General features: G+C 38.9%; 1 protein-coding gene across 1 annotated transcript in view; it reads right to left on the bottom strand.

Annotated features, from left to right (window-relative positions):
- RYR2 (ryanodine receptor 2) overlaps positions 1-21,278 on the bottom strand; it is an 830,352-nt gene that overhangs the window by 276,921 nt on the left and 532,153 nt on the right. Inside the window, exons 28-29 of the mRNA XM_027531123.1 lie at positions 20,798-21,006; positions 18,570-18,744 (exon numbers count right to left, since the gene is read on the bottom strand). Coding sequence (XP_027386924.1) covers positions 18,570-18,744; positions 20,798-21,006 — 384 coding nt within the window. The remainder of the gene's footprint in view (positions 1-18,569; positions 18,745-20,797; positions 21,007-21,278) is intronic.

Raw genomic sequence — 21,278 nt, 5'->3', positions numbered from 1 at the left:
TGTGTGGCAGGGTTAATCTTTCCACTATTAAATAAAGAAGGGAAACCCCATTAATTATGTTAATTTTTTAAATTCTTTGAAATTAACTGCCTGGTAAGGGGCTGAGATGATGTATTTCAGCAGATGCAGCATTTATGTACTCTCAAAAACCTCAAATATGCAGATGACACCACCCTTATGGCAGAAAGCGAAGAACTAAAGAGCCTCTTCATGAAAGTGAAAGAGGAGAGTGAAAAAGTTGGCTTAAAGATCAACATTCAGAAAACGAAGATCATGGCATCCGGTCCCATCAGTTCATGGTAAATATATGGGGAAACAGTGGCTGACTTTATTTTGGGGGGCGGGGGCTCCGAAATCACTGCAGATGGTGACTGCAGCCATGAAATTAAAAGACGTTTACTCCTTGGAAGGAAAGTTATGACCAACCTAGACAGCATATTAAAAAGCAAAGACATTACTTTGCCAACAAAGGTCCATCTAGTCAAGGCTATGGTTTTTCCAGTGGTCATGTAGGGATGTGAGAGTTGGACTATAAAGAAAGCTAAGCACCAAAGAATTGATGCTTTTTTTTTAAATAGATTTTCTAATTTTGTTTTGTTGATATTGTATTTTTTTTTAATTTTATTTTTTAACTTTACAATATTGTATTAGTTTTGAACTGTGGTGTTGGAGAAGACTCTTGAAAGTCCCTTGGACTGCAAGGAGATCCAACCAGTCCATCCTAAAGGAGATCAGTCCTGGGTGTTCATTGGAAGGACTGATGTTGAAGCTGAAACTCAAATACACTGGCCATCTGATGCAAAGAACTGACCCATTGTAAAAGACCCTGATGCTGGGAAAGATTGAGGGCAGGAGGAGAAGGGGACGACAGAGAATGAGATGGTTGGCTGGCATCACCGACTCAATGCACATGGGTTTGGGTGGACTCTGACAGTTGGTGATGCACAGGGAGGCCTGGTGTACTGCAGTCCATGGGGTCGCAGAGTCAGACATGACTCAGAGACTAAACTGAACTGAATTTCTTTCTGCTATACTTTACATGAAATTTCAAACAGCCAGCACAATAAACAAGGTCAGTATTGGGATGCAGACTACAAATGAGACGCTCTAACTTGTAGATCAAAGAAGCAGAGGATCCCATGAACAAAATACCAAATTTCTACCATTATGATGTCCACTCCTTTCCTTGTTGAAATTAGCGGCAGTGAAAGCACTGTACTGGGCTTCCCACGTTGCTTAGTAGTAAAGAATCTTCCTGCCAATGCAGGAGATGCAAGTTTGATCCCTGGGTCAGAAAGATCCCCTGGAGGAGGAAATGGCAACCCACTCCAGTATTCTTGTCTGGAGAATCCCACAGACCGAGGAGCCTGGCAGGCTACAGTCCAAAGGGTCACAAAGAGTTGGACATGACTGAGCAAGCCCAAAAGCAATGTATAACTCCAAACAGCACAAGACAATAGAAATAACATCTGATAATTCATAAGGATTTCACCCAGTGTGTATCATCAGTATATACTTAAATAAACGGTTGTATCACAGTGCTACCAACCAGGAAGCATGAACACATCCAGCTGGGTTCAAGGAAGTGTGAATGATGAGCTTCTAGTTAAAATTAAAAAAGCCACAGCTGTGTCTGTAGCTGTGCCAGTTCTTGATGATGAAGTCAAGGAAATAAGCGTCCCCAGAGGAATCAAAAGAATAAATACAATAGATCTGAGAGAGTTTAAACTACATGGGCACAAACTGGCAAACCTAACTAGGGGATATCAAGATAGAAATATCTCCTCTGATGCTAAACATTTCTTTCTTTCTAATCACTTTATGTGTAGATGGAGTTACTACCCTAAAAGTGAAGTTATTGAATACCTAAAAATATCTGTATAGATATCGGGTATTTATATATTAATATCTGAACTTTTCTGTATGTCTGGTATGTATTTGCATGTCTGATGTTTTCATCTAAAAAATCAAGTACTTATTGCTGTGTCCAAAGATTTATTTCCTAGACTGTTAACTATGACTATATTTAGAATCCTAGAATATTGTTTGGACAATAAGTATGTTTTTTCTTTTCCAAGGTATACTACTTAACTTTTGAAAATCTGTTTTACAAAGGTTCATTAATATTTAGGAAATAGTCATAGTAAATATTACTTCAATAAAGAAAGAGGCAACCCATGGATTACTTTTAAAGATGCAAAAACACAAGAAGTTTTTTTTAATCAAAAAAGTTTCAGAACTTTGGAAGTTTTAATACTTTTTTCTCTTTTTATGTCTCTCAATTTCATAATTTTTAAATGAATATATATCTTATTATGAAAAGAAGTGATAGTGTGTGTAAAAATATTCATTTAAGAAAATGGGATACAGAAATGTGGAAGAATGATGGGGATGTAAGATGGTTCAAATACATGTTCTTCAAGTTATTGAAGTTCAAATTCTCAATGCTAGTGAGTTTGCACTGAGCTCAGTACCAGAAATCCTGCTGACAAAATTATACTAGTACAAGAGTGATCAAGTGTAATTTAGTAACTTGCATTACTAACTGTACCCAATATTCTGTAATAACCTATATGGGAGAAGAATCTGAAAAAGAATGAATATATGTATAACTGAATCATTTTGCTGTATACCTGAAACTATCACAATGTGTAAATCAACTATACTCCACTAACTTTAAAAAAAAAAGATACTTTCAACTATTCATTTCCTTTATTCAAGTTTTTTGAGCAGCTACTGTGTGCCAGAAACCAGAAATGTTAAGTGACTAACACAGACCCAGCTAAAAGGTTCTCACAGTCTAATATGATGGGGAGACAAGTGAAGGAGTGAAGCCAAGATAGCCTACTGACCCACTGAGAAAGAGGGAGTGACAAGAGACCAGGAAGAGTAGAGAGATGAAGTCAGGAAGATTTTGCAGAAGACCTAACATCTAGTAGAGGGCAGACAGGCAGTACTAGGAAGTGACTAAAAACAGAGTTTGGAATCCAACGGACCTGGATTCAAGTTTCAGCTCTACTGCTTCTTGGCAAGTTACTTAAACTCTCCAAGCTCTAATCTTTGCTTCTGTAATATCTATGCAATACGGTTATGGTTTTAAAAACAAGATCCTGTATGTATAGTACTTGACGTGTATGTTCATTAAACTAATTTTAAATGGGAAAAAAAAGGTAAAAGAAACTAAATAGCCATAATAAGAGCATGGCTAATTATGATACACACACAAGATTAAATAGGTACAGTCACTAAAAATCATGTTTAGGACTCACAAAAATAAAACTGTAGAGGGAAATAAAACTAACCTGGCAACACTGTAAAACGGGTTATTCCAGGTGAGGCATATACAAGTGTTCACTGCACTATTTTTGCACTTCTCGAAAAGGCTGATATTTCTTAAAATACAAAATTAGTAAAAATATCAAAAGTTATGCTTAAAATGTTTTTATGCCTTACGGCAATATTTATCAAATTAAGGTGGCAAAAGAAAATTATTTTTACACCTCCAACTTTTAAATGGGAGAAAACACATTAAAAACCAAATTTCTCTCTGGGTAGTAGAAACATGATTTTAACCATTTTTATTATAATCCTTTATCTTTTACAAATGTTCAAAAATGTATTAATCTTGTGAAAGATAAATGAAAATAATTTTTCATCAGCTTATAGCAGTAGGGTTTTTTTGTTTTGTTTTGTTTTGCTTTAGCATTTTGGTCTCCTTTAGGGGAATATACTTGTGAAAGTACATCCACAAGTAGAAATTATGCTATTTCTTTCTCTTTTTAATTTAAATGAGGTAGAACCTAATAAAAATTAAATTGTGTTCTGACCTCTGAAGATGCAGTTTCAGTAGCAACTATGACGATCCGCTGGAGAAGGAAATGACAACCCACCCCAGTATTCACGCCTGGGAAATCTCACAGATGAAGGAGCCTGGCGGCTACAGTCCATGGGGTCACAAAGAGTCAGACACGACTTAGCTACTACACAGCACAGCATGATAATAAAACAGTGGTTATTTCTAAAAACTATGTGTTTAAAACGAGCATCTTACAGCAGGAATGACTAGATGATAATAGTATCAGAGCAAACAGAGAGGAGAAGAACTCCAGGTACTTTTCAGTTGCCAGGCCTTGGTCACTTCCATGTGGCCAGTGTCCTGCAAACAAATGCTTACCACACAGGGCTCCCTAACAGCAGCTAATTCCCTGAGTGTTTATCTAACGCTTCATCTCAGTGACCATTAACAATCATTCATTGAGACAAGAATCATTATTATCTTTTCCCAGTGACTGAATTCCAATCTCAGTTTAAATCACAGCTAAGTGATCAGAAAAGAACCCCAGGGGTGCCAGATCTCAGAGTCCACGCCACCTCATGCGAAGAGTTGACTCATTGGAAAAGACTCTGATGCTGGGAGGGATTGGGGACAGGAGGAGAAGGGGACGACAGAGGATGAGATGGCTGGATGGCATCACTGACTCGATGGACGTGAGTCTGAGTGAACTCCGGGAGTTGGTGATGGACAGGGAGGCCTGGCGTGCTGCAATTCATGGGGTCGCAAAGAGTCGGACATGACTGAGAAGAGTAGAGATTTTCGGTTTCACGGATCATACAGTCTCTGTCAAAATTACTCAAGCCTGAGTTGCAGTGCAACTACAAATAGTCTGTGAACAAAGGGGCATGGATGTGTTTAAATAAAACTTTACTCACAAAAACTGGAGACAGGGTGGATGTGGCCCTCAGGCCTTAGTCTGCCAACTCCTGCTCTAAGTTTTCAGCATTCAAACACTGTATCCAGTCCCTCCATTTGGCAAATATGTAATGTATACTGACCACATGCCAACCACTGTTCTATGCATTGGAGATACAGTTGTGAACGGGACAAAAAGGAGCCCCTGCCTTACCAAATCTTACCTTTATGTAGAGAAGGCAGATAATAAGTAAATAAAGAGTTATCAATATACATAACATCAGGAAGTCATAAAAGTTATCAAGACTGATGTTTTACCATAAATAACAGAAGTTGATAAATGACCTCACTCTTAATAATTGTCCACAGTAAAACATGACAGTTGAAGTTCAATTCTTTAATAACGTGAGGTGAGCTGAACTCAAAAAGATTCCAACCCAATGAAACAGATTTCCACAAATTCACGCACACACCTCCCTCAGCACAGGTAAAATATCAGTCCTGCCTTTCTGTCCCCTGTGTTCTCCCTCTTCTATTCCAGTTACCTTAACTGACATCCTGCAAATAACAAAGTCTGATGTATCTAAAGGAAGTTTTCTTCCTGGCAGTGGGTCTTAAATTAGTACACATGAGTCCAGTTGGTTACTTGGGCCTGTGCCAAACCCGCCCTAACTATTTGTAAATCTGTTAAAACAGTAGCTACAACTTATGGCTAAATTGCTTCCTCCACCAGAAGACAGATGGCTTCAGCAAATTTTAACTTTCTCCCTCGATGAGCCACCTCACTCCTGAGCAGAGGGGTATGCTGGGAGCATGCAAGTCCAGCAGAGAAACTGGCAGTCACAAGGGTGTGGGGGCGGGATGTGGGTGTAAAATCTGTGGTGGGAGCCAGAATTAAAAGAATATAAAGTAGATCACAAGCCTACCAGCTTTTCCTAAGAATACACAATTTCAGATTTTGGAATTTCTGAAGTTCAGGTAGAAATCCACATTTATAACCTAAACTAAACAGACAAAAGCAGATAAAAATGGCTAATATTATACTAATGTGTAGATCTGAATTATTTGATCAGAACGAAAGGCAACATTTACTAATGGTCTACTATGTGCCCGATTATATATAGCACCTTTCCATCTATTATTAAATATTAACCCCATTTTTCAAGGTGAGGAAACAACTAAGATGTTAAATTATTCTGTCTAAGGTCCTATAGTTAGTTAAATGGAATGCTAAAATTTGACTCAAGAATGCTGATAGGGAATGTAAAACAAAAATTATTTGCCTTAGATTTCTGAGATCTTTAGAACTTTCAAAGAGGTATGAAAAGACCGTTTCCAATTAGTGTTTTTTTTTTTTTTTTTTTTTTTAAGGAAATGAAAACAGAAGACTATATGCCCAAGACCATATAGCAAGTATTATTTTTCAGAACTGGATCTAGAAGCCAGGACCTGATATTTGTTGCCTCTATTCCGTTTTGGCTTTGAAAATGATATAAGAAATCATGCTACGTGAGGTCTTAGGGAATTTCCCATGATGCAAATGCATCTTTAGTGCAGGACATCGTAACACCAATGCTGGCACAACAGGGACATTCCCATACCTTCTTCCAGGACTTCTATTTTTGACCTTGAAAGCCACCACAGGGCTTCCCTGGTGGCTCAGTGGTAACAAATCCACCTGCCAATGTAGGAGACACTGGTTTGATCCCTGATCTGGGGAGATCTCACAGGGTGCAGAGATACTTAGTCTGTGTGCTACAACTGTTGAGCCTGTGTTCTGGAGCCTGGGAGTCCCAACTACTGAGCCCACATGCCCTAACTACTGAAGCCCGTGCACCCTAAAGCCTGTGCTCTGCAGCAAAAGAAGCCACCACAATGAAGCCCGCACACTGCAAGGAAAGAGTAGGCCCTGATTGCCACAACTGGAGAAAAGCCTGCATAGGAACAAAGACACAGCATTGCCAAAAATAAATAAATAGTAAAATTATATACCAAAAGTTCAGGGTTTTTTGTACCATCTTACAGAAAAATTGCAATGAACTTAAAAAAATAAATAAAACCATCCCATTCTCTCCATCAGTTCAAATCCAGAAAAAAAGAATGTTTAATATACACAAGGTCTGACATCCTTTATCCTGACTCCTTGACCTTTTCTGTATAATTTAAACCCTAAATCTTGCTGTTTGGCTTTACTGTATTTACAAATAATAAGCTTCTGGTGTTGTACATCTATATAATTCCTTCTAGTACCTCCAAGTTATATTAAAAATATGCAAAACTTCCAATTTTCACAGAGGTAATTATGTATACAAGTTATTTTATTAACCATCCACCAACTTTATTCATTCTCAAAATGCTCTGTAAGGTAGAAATTTCCTCTGTTTATCAATATATAAAATTTAACTGTCAACTAACTGGTCAGCTTAGGTTAGTTTGATTTTCACTGAATCAATCAATCATTTCACAATGAATTTCCCCAAATGACAAGCTATTTAGATTATATACACACAAGCTCAAAATACATACTAAATAATAATCTGAAAATTTACTGTAAAGATTAAAAATCTTACATTTAAAAAACTTTATTTTTTGGCCACAAGGCATATGGATCTTCCCTGACCAGGAATTGAACTCATGTCCCCTGTGTTGGAAGTGCAGAGTCTTAACCACTGGACCACCAGGGAAGTCCCAGAATCTCCTCAGTTCTTAAAAGTATTCCATGTAATGTACAACATATTTTAAGAGTTATTCCTGGAAAAATCCAGAGTTTCTAGGATAGTGTTCCTTTTTGATTCTAGACAAAACTATGAAACTGTTTATGCTAGTTTCCAACATCTTCATATTCTTTAGAGTTTGTCTATCACTTTATAACTAAATGTCCTTATCTACACTCAAAATATCTAGTGTCCCAATCCATTATCTCAGCTATTTGGATTGCCTCACTGCAGTGACTCATAGTCCTAATTTCTTCGTTCTTTCAACAAGCACTTATTTTTAAGAGGAAAGTAAAAAAAAAAAAAAAAAAAAAAGTGAAAGTTGCTCAGTCGTGTCCCATTCTTTGTGGCCCCATGGATATACAGTCCATGGAATTCTCCAGGCCAGAATACTAGAGTGGGTAGCCATTCCCTTCTCCAAGGGATCTTCCCAACCCAGGGGTTGAACCCAGGTCTCCCACACTGCAGGCAGATTCTTTACCAGCTGAGCCACCAGGGAAGCCCAAGAATACTGGAGTGGGTAGCCTATCCTTTCTCTAGGGGATATTTGAGACCCAGGAATCGAACCAGGGTCTCTTGCACTGCAGGTGGGTTCTTTAGTGGTGAGCTACAAGGGAAGCACTATTTTCAAGTGGGGAGATTCCCAAAAATGTTACTTTCCCGGGTCTGTTGTGAACCTGGGTTCCAGTTCTGTATCAAGAACAGGCTGTGCAGGTTGGTACCAGCTACAGAAAGGACACATGTTATGATGGAGTCAGAAAGGCAGTAGGTATTTGGGACAGGACAGACCCAACCTTAATTCACACCATGTTGATAGCTACACTGGATGAGTCATACATATCCACCGAACAGTTTGTACTTCAAATGAGAGTAAAATAATATTGTAAGATAGACTGCTAACTTTCTCTACTCTTTTTCTTTCTTTTTTTAAGGCAGCATAATAAAATCAATAACGGAAAGCTATCCCTCCCTTTTCCTTTAGCGGTCCTTTCTGCCTAAAGCTATGCAGCTATTTTAATTATTAAAAATATTCTTTCTGTTTTCTCCCGAGGAAAGGAATCCCATGCAGTCTCAGCACCAGGAATTGAATTTTGCTCACTGTCCTTTCAAGTTTTAGATACAGAATCAAAAGCACCCTTTCTGGATTTGATTATAATCATTACAGGTATAAAACCTGAGGGCCCAGAGGTGATTAACAGAAGAGCTGACAGGCTTGAAAAAGCTCCAGTGTAATGAGACACTTACACAAGATACGTACTCACAGCCTGCTTTGTAAAATGCAGGGAATCTCTAAACAAGATAACTATTCTTTTACCATCTGGCAAGATGTTAAATAATTCTCTTCCTTGCTTTAAATTAAGGATATGATTAACTCTTCAAACTACTGGTAACATGAAGCTCTTAACATTAAGTGTAAATTAAGAATGGTACTAGGGATGTAAGTATAGAGGGGGGTCATGTATTCATTTCCTAGAATTGCCACAAAAAAATACCACAGACACTTTCTTTACTCATTCATCTATCCACAGGCATTTAGGTTGCTTGCAATTGCATCACAATACCACAACCTAAACTGCATTTGCTGCTAAGTTGCTTCAGTTGTGTCCGACTCTGTGCGACCCCAGAGACGGCAGCCCACCAGGCTCCCCCGTCCCTGGGGTTCTCCAGGCAGGAACACTGGAGTGGGTTGCCATTTCCTTCTCCAGTGCATGAAAGTGAAAAGTGAAAGTGAAGTCGCTCAGTCGTGTCCGACCCTCAGCGACCCCATGGACTGCAGCCTTCCAGGCTCCTCCGTCCATGGGATTTTCCAGGCAAGAGAATTGCAGTGGGGTGCCATTGCCTTCTCCAAAATTGCATTTAGGTTGTGGCTATTGTGAGTAATCCTGCAGTGAACATGGGAGTGCAGGGATCTCTTTGAGATCCTAATTTCTATTCCTTCTGGTCTATATCCCAAAGTGGGATTGCTAGATCACGTGGTATATTTTAAATTTTTTGAGGAACCTCCATACTGTTTTCCATAGCAGCTGCACCAATTCTCATTCTCACGAATAGTGTACCAGGGACTCCTTTTTCCCATACTCTCACCAACATTTGTTATTTTTAGGGTTTTTTTTTAACATATTTTTGCAGGTGTAAGGTGATATCTCATTGTGGTTTTGATTTGCAATCCCTGGTGATTAGTAACATAGAGAACCTCTTCCTATTTATTCAGTTTCTTTGCTTATTCTTAAAATGGGTTATTTGGTTTTTGTTGGTTTAGGGTTTTACTAATGAGCTGCATCACCAGATGGTCAACATCGAAATCAGAGTAATTATATTCTTTGCAGCCAAAGATGGAGAAGCTCTATACAGTCAACAAAAACAAGACCAGGAGCTGACTGTGGCTCAGATCATGAACTCCTTATTGCCATATTCAGACTTAAATTGAAGAAAGGAGGGAAAACCACTAGACCATTCAGGTATGACCTAAATCAAATCCCTTATGATTATACAGTGGAAGTGAGAAATAGATTTAAGGGCCTAGATCTGATAGATAGAGCGCCTGATGAACTACGGACTGAGGTTCATGACACTGTACAAGAGATATGGATCAAGACCATCCCCATGGAAAAGAAATGCAAAAAAGCAAAATGGCTGTCTGGAGAGGCCTTACAGATAGCTGTGAAAAGAAGAGAAGCGAAAAGCAAAGGAGAAAAGGAAGGATATAAGCATCTGAATGCAGAGTTCCAAAGAACAGCAAGAAGAGATAAGAAAGCCTTCCTCAGAGATCAATGCAAAGAAATAGAGGAAAACAACAGAATGGGAAAGACTAGAGATCTCTTCAAGAAAATCAGAGATACCAAGGGAACATTTCATGCAAAGATGGGCTCAATAAAGGACAGAAATGGTATGAGCCTAACAGAAGCAGAAGATATTAAGAAGAGGTGGCAAGAATACACACAAGAACTGTACAAAAAAGATCTTCACAACCCAGATAATCACGATGGTGTGATCACTCATCTAGAGCCAGACATCCTGGAATGTGAAGTCAAGTGGGCCTTAGAAAGCATCACTACGAACAAAGCTAGTGGAGGTGATGGAATTCCAGTTGAGCTATTCCAAATCCTGAAAGATGATGCTGTGAAAGTGCTGCACTCAATATGCCAGCAAATTTGGAAAACTCAGCAGTGGCCACAGGACTGGAAAAGGTCAGTTTTCATTCCAATCCCAAAGAAAGGCAATGCCAAAGAATGCTCAAACTACCGCACAATTGCACTCATCTCACACGCTAGTAAAGTAACATTCAAAATTCTCCAAGCCAGGCTTCAGCAATACATGAACTGTGAACTTCTAGTTGTTCAAGCTGGTTTTAGAAAAGGCAGAGGAACCAGAGATCAAATTGCCAACATTTTGCCAACAAAAAGCAAGAGAGTTCCAGAAAAACATCTATTTCTGCTTTATTGACTATGCCAACGCCTTTGACTGTGTGGATCACAATAAACTGTGGAAAATTCTGAAAGAGATGGGAATACCAGACCACCTGACCTGCCTCTTGAGAAACCTACATGCAGGTCAAGAAGCAGCAGTTAGAACTGGACATGGAACAAAAGACTGGATCCAAATAGGAAAAGGAGTACATCAAGGCTATATATTGTCACCCTGCTTATTTAACTTATATGCAGAGTACATCATGAGAAATGCTGGGCTGGAAGAAGCACAAGCTGGAATCAAGATTGCTGGGAGAAATAACAGTAACCTCAGATATGCAGATGACACCATCCTTATGGCAGAAAGTGAAGAGGAACTAAAAAGCCTCTTGATGAAGGTTAAAGAGGAGAGTGGAAAAAGTTGGCTTAAAACCCAACATTCAGAAAACGAAGATCATGGCATCTGGTCCCATCACTTCATGGGAAATAGATGGGGAAACAGTGGAAACAGTGTCAGACTTTATTTTTTGGGGCTCCAAAATCACTGCAGATGGCGACTGCAGCCATGAAATTAAAAGATGCTTACTCCTTGGAAGGAAAGTTAAGACCAATCTAGATAGCATATTGAAAAGCAGAGACATTACTTTGCCAACAAAGGTCCGTCTAGTCAAGGCTATGGTTTTTCCTGTGGTCATGTATGGATGTAAGAGTTGGACTGTGAAGAAGGCTGAGCGTGGAAGAATTGATGCTTTCGAACTGTAGTGTTGGAGAAGACTCTTGAGAGTCCCTTGGACTGCAAGGAGATCTAACCAGTGCATTCTGAAGGAGATCAGCCCTGGGATTTCTTTGGAAGGAATGATGCTAAAGCTGAAACTCCAGTACTTTGGCCACCTCATGCAAAGAGTTGACTCATTGGAAAAGATTCTGATGCTGGGAGGGATTGGGGGCAGGAGGAGAAGGGGACAACATAGGATGAGATGGCTGGATGGCATCACTGACTTGACGGACGTGAGTCTGAGTGAACTCCATGAGTTGGTGATGGACAGAGAGGCCTGACATGCTGCGATTCATGGGGTTGCAAAGAGTTGGACACAACTGAGCAACTGAACTGAAATGAACTGAATGAGCTGCAGGAATTCTTTATTTTGGATTACCCTTTATCAGATACGTGACTTGCAAATATTTTCTCCCATTCCATAGGTTGCTTTTTCATTGTGTTAATAGTTTCCTTTGTTGTACAAAAAGTTTTTAGTTTAATTCTACTTCTTCATTTTTCCTTTTGTTGACTGTTCCTGCTGAATAAAATCATTGCCAAGGCCACTATGAAAAGCTTCTCCTTTATGTTTTCCTCTTAAGAGTGCTAAAGTTTCAAGTCTTATGATGAAGTCTTTAATCCATTTGGGGTTGATTTTTATGTATAGCCCAAAATCATGTTGTACACAGTCACAGAAACATTTTCTGTATGGTTCAGAATTATGTAAGGGTCCAATTTCATTCTTTGCTTATGAATATCCTATTATCCCAACACCAGTTATAGAAAAGATGAATCTTTTCTGACTCTATGTTTTTGGTATCCTTGTCAAAGATCAGCTGATTATATATGATCAATCTTACAATACATTCTATCTCTCAATAAAGTTTAATGATTTTCTCTATAAAAGTATTGTATACCTTATTAGAGTGATACCTAGTGACTACTGAAAACTCCTAATATTACTGTAAATGGAGTTTTCCATTTAGTGTTGCAGGTTTTCTGTTGGTGTAGAAATGATAGCTTGCTAAATCTTCCAATTATTCCTAGTAATATCTGTAGCTTCTTTAAGGGCAGCGGTCCCCAACCTTTTTGCCACCAGGGACCAGTTTTGTGGACATCAATTTTTCCACAAAAAAATTGTGGAAAAGGCAGAGGGTGGTTCAGGCAGTAATGAGAACCATGGAGAATGACAGATGAAGCTTTGCTTGTCCGCCCCATCGCTCACTTTCTGCTGTGTGGCCTGGTTCCTACCAGGTGGTGGACTGGTACCAGTCATGGCCTGGGGGTTGGCGACCCCTGCTTTAGGGTTTTCCCTGCAAATGATTATCTGCAAATACAGATTGTTGTTCCTCTTATTCCAGTTCATACCATTGCCAATTTCTTTTCCTTGTCATATTAAAAGTTTGAAAATCAGTTCAGGAATAGACACTTTTTAACACAAGACTATACTAAAGTACTAAAAGAGTTTATAAATACTCTATATTTAAATTTTTCTTACATCTACCCATCTTTATATCTGTGCCATACTTGACTTGGGATATTTTTCCATCTTCATTAACTTCTTCTTATTGCTATAGAGAATGTCAGCTCAGACATAAATATATTGGCTAGTAAAGCATCAAAAGAACAATGTTGTTAAGATATATAATAATATATTTATTCTCCACTAGCCCTGTTCTTGTCCATTATGGTAAGAATTACTTCCACTGGTCTCCGGAGGAAGTGCATCAAGAAATGCTCCATATAAAAATTATCACTTAAAAAACAAAAAAACTTTAGTCCCAAATTTGATATGGAATAAACTCTGCCTTTGGTAAGATGAAACAGACTCTGGATGAGTCAGGAGACCTCCTTTCAGGTCCCTGCTATACAGCACGCATCTTAGTTTGATTGGCTACTAGGCCTCTGTGAGTAGAAGTTAGAACATCTTCTATGTTATGAGAAAGACGATTTATGATTAAAAAAAATAACTCCTGATTAGTTAACTGGATATGGATAGGGGGAATATATCTAAAGATTCCTGATGAAGAGACATGCTTGAGGTGGAGCAGTGAGCAAGCAAAAATTCCTGTTCTATTCTGAAGAGACAGGCACCAAGGATGCCTTTTGATAGGAAGTTCAGCTGAAACTAAAACTGTATTGGTCAATTAATTTGTTTTCCATTGCTGTGAAACAAATCACCACCAATAGCAGTTTAAAATAATGTCCACTTATTATTTCCTAGTTCTATAGGTCTTCCCTGGTGGCTCAGATGGTAAACAGTCTGCCTGCAATCCAGGAGACCTGGCACGATCCATGGGTTGGGAAGATCCCCTAGAGGAGGGCATGGCAACCCACTCCAGTATTCTTGTCTGGAGAATCCCTATGGACAGGGGAGCCTGGCGGGCTACAGCTCACAGGGTCGCAAAAAGTTGGACACAACTGAGTGATTAAGCATAGCACAGTTCTATAGGTCAGCAAGTCTAGGTACGGCATCATTGGGGTTCTCTGGTCAGTGTCATAGAATGTAATCAAGATACTGACTGGACTGCGTTCTCATATGAAGCTCAGAGTCCTCTTCCAAGCTCCTTGGTTGTTAAAGTAATTCAATTCTCTGTAGTTGTATGATCAAGATCCCCTTTTTCTTGTGAGTTAGCAACCATGGGCTGTTCTCAGATTTGCACCATGTGGTCCTCTCATACCAGAGCAGTTTGTTCCTTCAAGTCTGGGAGATTTTATCTCATACTCTGAATCTCTCCAACTTCAAGAAGCACCCAACCTCTTTTAAGGGCTCACTTGATTAGGTTGAGCTCATATGGTTAATCCCTGCTGGGTTAGCTTAAAGCCAACAGATTACTCGTCTAATCACAAAGCTATACCTCATCACATTCAGATTCTGCCCGCACTCAAGAAGAGAGGGTTATACAAGGCATGTCTACCAGGGAGCAGGACTCTAAGAGGTCCTCTGAGAATTCTGTCTGCAATAGAGGGTATTGCTACCTCTTTTCCTGGTCTCTTCCCAAGCTTGATCCTGAATGTTCGTCAGTCTAACGGTGAGAAGAGACAAGGAAGAGCTCACAGAAAACCTTACCAGGGACAGCAACTGCACTTGCCAGCACTGTTCCTCAGCTGACATGACAGCCAGAGGCCTCTTTGAAAAATGAAGATTCAATTAATCTCTTCATTTTATCTACAGATGCTCTGAAGCGATGTTTTTTTTTAATCCAAATCGAAGGAAGAATCCTAAAAGAGGATCTGCCACATAGATGAAATAGTTTTTAAAGTCTGAAAACTCCACTCCAGGACTACAGCTCTGTAACACTCTTGATCTTAACCACGTAAGTCCTGGTCCTTTGATGGGAGTTAAAAGACTAACAGATCTTGTTCTTCTACCAGAGGCCAGTATGTCTCAGCAATCTGTTCTTTGTTCAAATCACATACAAGCTTTAAGGTCAAGTCTGTGGTCACTGAGGGAGAGTGCAGTTTCTCTTTGGGAAAGAGATCTGTAGCCTTTTAGAAAAGCCTCAATTGCACCTTTATGAAATAACCAGATCCTCACCTTGAACTAACTGGATGGCTATATCTCCACCTGGATGTAACTGGATAACCCCATCAGTCTTTCAAAGATTTTTGTAATTTTCCTTTTGATGTTATCTAGAAACAGTTTATACTGGTCAAGCCATCATTTCAGCTATGTAAACTATACAAAAGGCAGAGACATCAAAATATATTTAGCCGTGTTGTCTACTGAGCTGATCAGATAGGGATCTGCAGAGTGTGCATATGCATGTATGTGTACATATGTGTATATGTTTTATAGAGAGAAAACTTTCTGTCCATTTTATTACATAGTCCTTTTGATTGCTTTACATGTGACTAAGCTATTTCTGCAGAAACAAAAAGAAATTATGGGATCTTTAAAAACACCAAATCAAGCACGGGACAGACACAAAGACAAGGTAGGTATAAGAACAATCTGAAAAAGAGCACTTATGAACCTTTTTAATACTTTAGCAACCACAGCATACTCCGGTTGACCTAAATTAAAGGTTTTTTTAATATAATCCTTTGAGCTGTAGACATCCCGAGGGCTCACTCTCAGTGGTGATGGGTAAGTTAGAGAGCTCAACTCAGGGCCTCATATTATACTTTTACCCAAAGCAGTTCCATTGCAGTTTTTTAAGAAGCTATGTATTGAGTAGAGTGTACTTTGTAAAGGGCCATTTGGGAAAAGAATTTTTAAAAAGGGTGGATCTATGATTCATTTTGCTGTACACCAGGAACTAACACACCACTGTAAATCAACTATACTCCAATAACAATTTTTTAAAAAAGAAGCAGCTATGTAAAGTAAATTGGAAGGGAAAGGGAAAAATTCCACTTCCAAAAAAAGCATTTGAAAGTCACAGGCATGGATAAGCTTTGTAGTCCTTTTAATGGCAGAAAGTTTAAAATTATGACTAGCCCTTACAAAGTTAACGGTCATGGCTAAATAAAACTTAACACCTGCTTTGGAGACCAAAATGATACTTTCTAACACATCCAATAATAATCCAATGAATGGACCACAGAATTTTAAGATAATTCATCAGAAAGCTCTTTATAATTCTAACATCATTCTATGAATCTATGTGGTATAAATTAAACATGCAAAATCTACAAAGTCATTTTAAAAATTTAACTTCAAAATAATAAAAGCATAATATGCAAGCATTTTAAAATAACAATTATAGAAATAAAACCTCAGGTTATATCCATAGTACTGGACAGTATGGACATTACACAGAAAAAAACACCCTCTCTCACCTTCCCTGTGATATGCTGACACTCATATCCCAAAAACAAAACCAGAGGAGGGGAGATAGGTGATGGAAGGTTAAGGGAAGAATGGGAGCACCCTGCGGGGCTTCTGAGCTGGAATCCTTTCCTTGTCCTCTATTTCTTGTTTGTACGAAATAGACTGTGGCCTCCTTGAACTACCCCAAGTTCCAAAGGGCAGATGCGAACAGTTGCTAATCAGGAAAGGGAGGGGATACAGAGACAAGAGAGGAACAGCCAAGAAACAATAGTGTAGCCTTGGGACAGGGTCCAGGTTCTACCTCAAAAGACACACGTAAAAATATCTTTCAACTCTTCACAGAACCAAAACCCCCAGCAAATGGAGGATGCCAGCATTCTGCACTCCAGATTAAAGGAACCAGAGATACTCATCAGATTACCTGAGATCAGATTGAAGAAATTCAGGCGCCATGCACACACACCCTGATCTCAGGAACCCCACCCTAGAACCAATCACCATTAAACTCCTCACCACATCCTCCTGATGGAAGGAACCCACTGTGCCCCACTTTGCTTGCAAAGCAATAATGCTATTTTCTACTTCACCCCAAACTCTGTCTCAGAGGTTCAATTTGGCACCGGCACAGAGGCCAAACGTTCAACACCAGTCTCATCCACTACCCAGAGATACAGGTATTCAAAACAAGTTATAAAAAGGCAAAATTCCTACTATTTTCACAAATCTATGTTTGAAATCTATGGTCACACCTGCTCAAATCCTTGGGTCATGCCTGCTTGAAAAATATGGCCTTACCTGTTCAATTCCTGGGCCAAGAACATTTCTTGGAGGAGGAAATGGTAATAAGCTGCATTATTCTTGCCTGGGAAATCCCATGGACAGAGGAGCCTGGTAGGCTGTAATCCTTGGGGTCACAAAGAGTCTGACATGACTCAGCACACCTGCTCAAAAGCTCAGTTAATGAATAACTATAGAACTTAATGCAAATAATGAACTGGCTAAGGTTTTTTAAGGATTGGTGAGAAATTTATAGACTGTTAAAAGTATTGATTGAGGTACATCTTAAAATCCAAGACTATATATACATAAATTAATATAGTCAAGTAACAATTACTCAGTTATATCCAACTCTTTTTGACTGCATGGACTGTAGCCCTCCAGGCTCCTCTGTCCATGGGATTCTCCAGGCAAGAATACTGGGGTAGGTTGCCATGCCCTCCTCCAGGGGATCTTCCAGACCCAGGGATCAAATCTGTATCTCTAACATTTCCTGCATTGGCAGGTGAGTTCTTTACCACTGGTGTCACCTGAGAAGCCCCAATAGGATCTATTCAGTCATTTTGAAAAACAAAAAACAGTGTTAGGTTATTTTGTTTATATGCTCTAGATTAACACCATTCAATAGAATTTTTGTTGATGATTTAAATGTTCTGTATCTCTCCTGTTCAATTAGGCACCACTAACCACAGGCTCCTGTTGAGCATTTGAAATGTAGCAAGTGCCATTAAGAAACTCAAGTTTTAACTTTATTTCTTCTAAATTAATATAAATTCAAAGAACCTCATGTTATGACAGTGGCCACCCCATTGAAAGTACTGTCCTGAAAAACACCTACCCTCTCATTTCTTTTACAAACAGCTTTGACTTTCTCTTACAACCCTTTTCAAGGTCATCTCAGAGCCCCACAGGCAGAGGTATCTCTACCTTGCATTGTGCTTCCATGGAATTTTCTGCATTTATTTTAGAACTTATACATGGAATAGAAATTGTGCAGGTGCAAACTTGTCCTGCTAAACTACTGTCTGCATGACGGTAGGACAATGTTTCATTCCTGTTGTCTCAGAATTCAGCAGAGGGCCTAGAAGGCTTTTGATATATTTTTTGAAATGAAAGAAAAGAAGCTATAAGCAGCTGATTGAACAAAGAAGTTCTAAATGAACATTTAACATGTGTGGAAAACTATCCTTTGCCTGCCATTGTATTTTCTTATTCGCATTCATAAAAATCATTTATGCCTTAGCAGAATCCTAGCTCTGAAATACAGAGTTTCTGCTTAAGTCATTTCAAGGCTTTTGGATCCAATAAGCCTTATGGGCACCATTGTGGTTTACAGCTGCAACTCATTTGCTCGCTCACCCTCAAACTGAGATGGCTGGTAAAGAGGCATCAGAACAAAGAGCTTCCCTGTATCCCAACCTGAAAACGACACAAGATGCAGTACACTTACCATCACCAACATCAAAGTCCTTGAAAGCCAGCTCTGAACCGGAATCATCAAGAAGGATTTCGCCATTCAGTGTGAACATCATGGTGTGTTCTGTCATGTCAACCATACACCCCACAACGTCGCCAGCTTGCCAAGAGCGCCCATAGTGCTCATTGCCCTGGTGCCACCGCTGGGCCTGGAGACAGAAGAGTCACTGTCACAGAAAAAGCCAGAACAGCAACCGCCCGCCGCTACTGGCACGATTCACAGCAGCCTTGTACTAATGCAGCAGGCGGAAGAAATGTAGTCAGCTCACCTGTCTACAGCAACTCGCTAAGTGATGTGGAGGTACCCAGGGATTCTGAATCCTTGACATTAACATCATATGTCACTGAATGTTGAGAAAAACTCAAATGCTACTTCATGATTTAAGAGTGTATTATTTTAAAAAATCAAACCCTATATCCTTTCTGTTAAAAGAAAAACTGTGTCTTTCGAAATTTATTTTTCTCACTACAGTGAACACATCCCAGGATATGAGTTGTTTTTCTCCACTCCCCCAAATACAGGGAATTATGAACAGAGAATCAGCTGGGAACCGATCGTTGAAAATTACATTCCAATTTTCAACTCTTTCAAAATAAAATTCCATTTCTTGGAACCAGTGGCACTCACATTTTAGCTAAATAGAAAACTAGAAGCATTTTAGTATATACTAAAATGAGAAAGGGTTTGAATCAAACTTAAAAATATTCTTAAGATATTTACTGAAATAATAAGCCAAAAATTGTATATATATGTCAACACTGCTTTATCTGTAACACAGGCGAAATCTCATAAATACATTTGAAACATAGTCTTGATAAATGTGACCTTTGAATCTGTAAGTATATTCCAATGATTCACAGATACAAAATTATAGTATTTTATCAGATAAATCTTTTTATTTTCCCCTATGTATCATCTTCATTGTAAACTGATATATAACAGAATATATTCACCATTGCAAAACAATGATTTTTCTAAAGTATAATACACTGTACTTTTTTAAAATTTATTTAACCAAATTAAGTACCAAAAAGTGTTAAATTTTTCTATCTGATATAGAAAATAGGACTCAAGAAATGTAACATTTCAGAACAAAATGGGTCAGTTGCCCTAGAAGACACAATACTGATTTCTAGTCCAAAAATGCTTTCCTAGACACACACCTGGCTACCCAAATGTCAAATACCTTCACAATTGCTGATTTATTTTAATTTTCTTTCCTTTAATTAGGAAAAAAGCTCCCTCCAAAGGAATACAAATTTACTGAAGAAAATTAGCAAATTAAAATAAGATAAAAGAATAAAATATCAAAAACTTTATAAACCAAAACTGACTATTATTTTCTAGTGTGGTTATGTCCATATATACATATTTTTAATTTTAAAATATTTTATACAGAAAAAGTAAACATTCAATATTTATATAATGTACAAATAAACAATGTACCAAAAAAGAAGAAACTTACCAGCTTTCATCAAACTGAAAAAATTAAAATGACTCATAACATTGAAAATGGAAACTTTTGGTGATTATAAACAACAAACAGCATTACTATGGCTATTAAATGTTTATATCTATCATTAATTATTGCTTGAGGATAAATTCCTTCTATGGAATTGCTATGTCAAATGGATATATTTTGCATTAGCATATAGACTTTTAATGCTTTTGATAGATGAGGATGATTCATCTTTTTTAGATGACAGAGAATATTTTACTTCTTAAATTTTGAATAGTCTTGAATTTTCAGGGTGAGGGGTCTCAAAATGTCTCAAAATGTTTTGAGACTACAAAGACAGAAGTTCTCCTAGAAACTATTTTCTGAGTTTGGGTTCAGGAAAGCATAATATTAATATTACGTGTGTGTGCTCGGTTGGTGTTTGACACTTTGTGACCCCAAGTACTGTAGTCTGCCAGGCTCCTCTGTCCATGGGATTTCCCAGCCAATGATACAGGAGAGGGTCCCCATCTTCTCCTCCAGGGCATCTTCCCGACCCAGGGATTGAACCCACATCTCCTGCATTGGCAGGCAGATTCTTTACCACAGAGCCACCTGGGAAGCTGGACCATGAGAAGGAAAACCAGTGGAAGTGCAGTGAGGCAGTGTGGAGCTCACAGCATGCGGATGCTTAGTGCACAGTAGCCTACAAAGGCAGGAACCTACACACTCCAGTGTCTCGCGCCCAGCAAAGCGTACTCACCTTGAAGCCATCAAAAGCAAAGGCACGTTCATCTGAGCCAAGCTCCTGATCAGGTTGACACCCTGGCCTGCACCAGCCAACTCGCATGTCTCCAGCAGTGACCGCCTCGAATTCAAAATACCACCTTCCAGCCTTCACAGCATATGTTTTCTCAGCACGGAAGATGCGGAACCTCTCTCCCGTGCCGCTGCACACTTCAGCTCTGGCAGCTGTGAATGGAAAGGGGTTCTGGTGATCACTGGATGGGAAACTGAAAGAGGAGGGCAGATACCACATAACCTACAGGAACAACGCTAATGACACCTTCTCATCTTGATTCACATGTAACAAAGTGTTTTCACATCGGATGGAACCAGCTGGATCAAGTGCAGAGTATACAGAAGGCCTGCCTTTGGAGTCACTGGTGGTTAAACTTCACTAACTCTGTAAGAGCAGATGATGTTAAGTTTTTTTTTTTCCTTTGGAAAAAAGTTTATCAGAT

The sequence above is a fragment of the Bos indicus x Bos taurus genome, chromosome 28 (assembly GCF_003369695.1).
Source record: "Bos indicus x Bos taurus breed Angus x Brahman F1 hybrid chromosome 28, Bos_hybrid_MaternalHap_v2.0, whole genome shotgun sequence".
NCBI lineage: Eukaryota > Metazoa > Chordata > Mammalia > Artiodactyla > Bovidae > Bos > Bos indicus x Bos taurus.
This window is presented reverse-complemented; position numbering and strand designations above follow the sequence as displayed.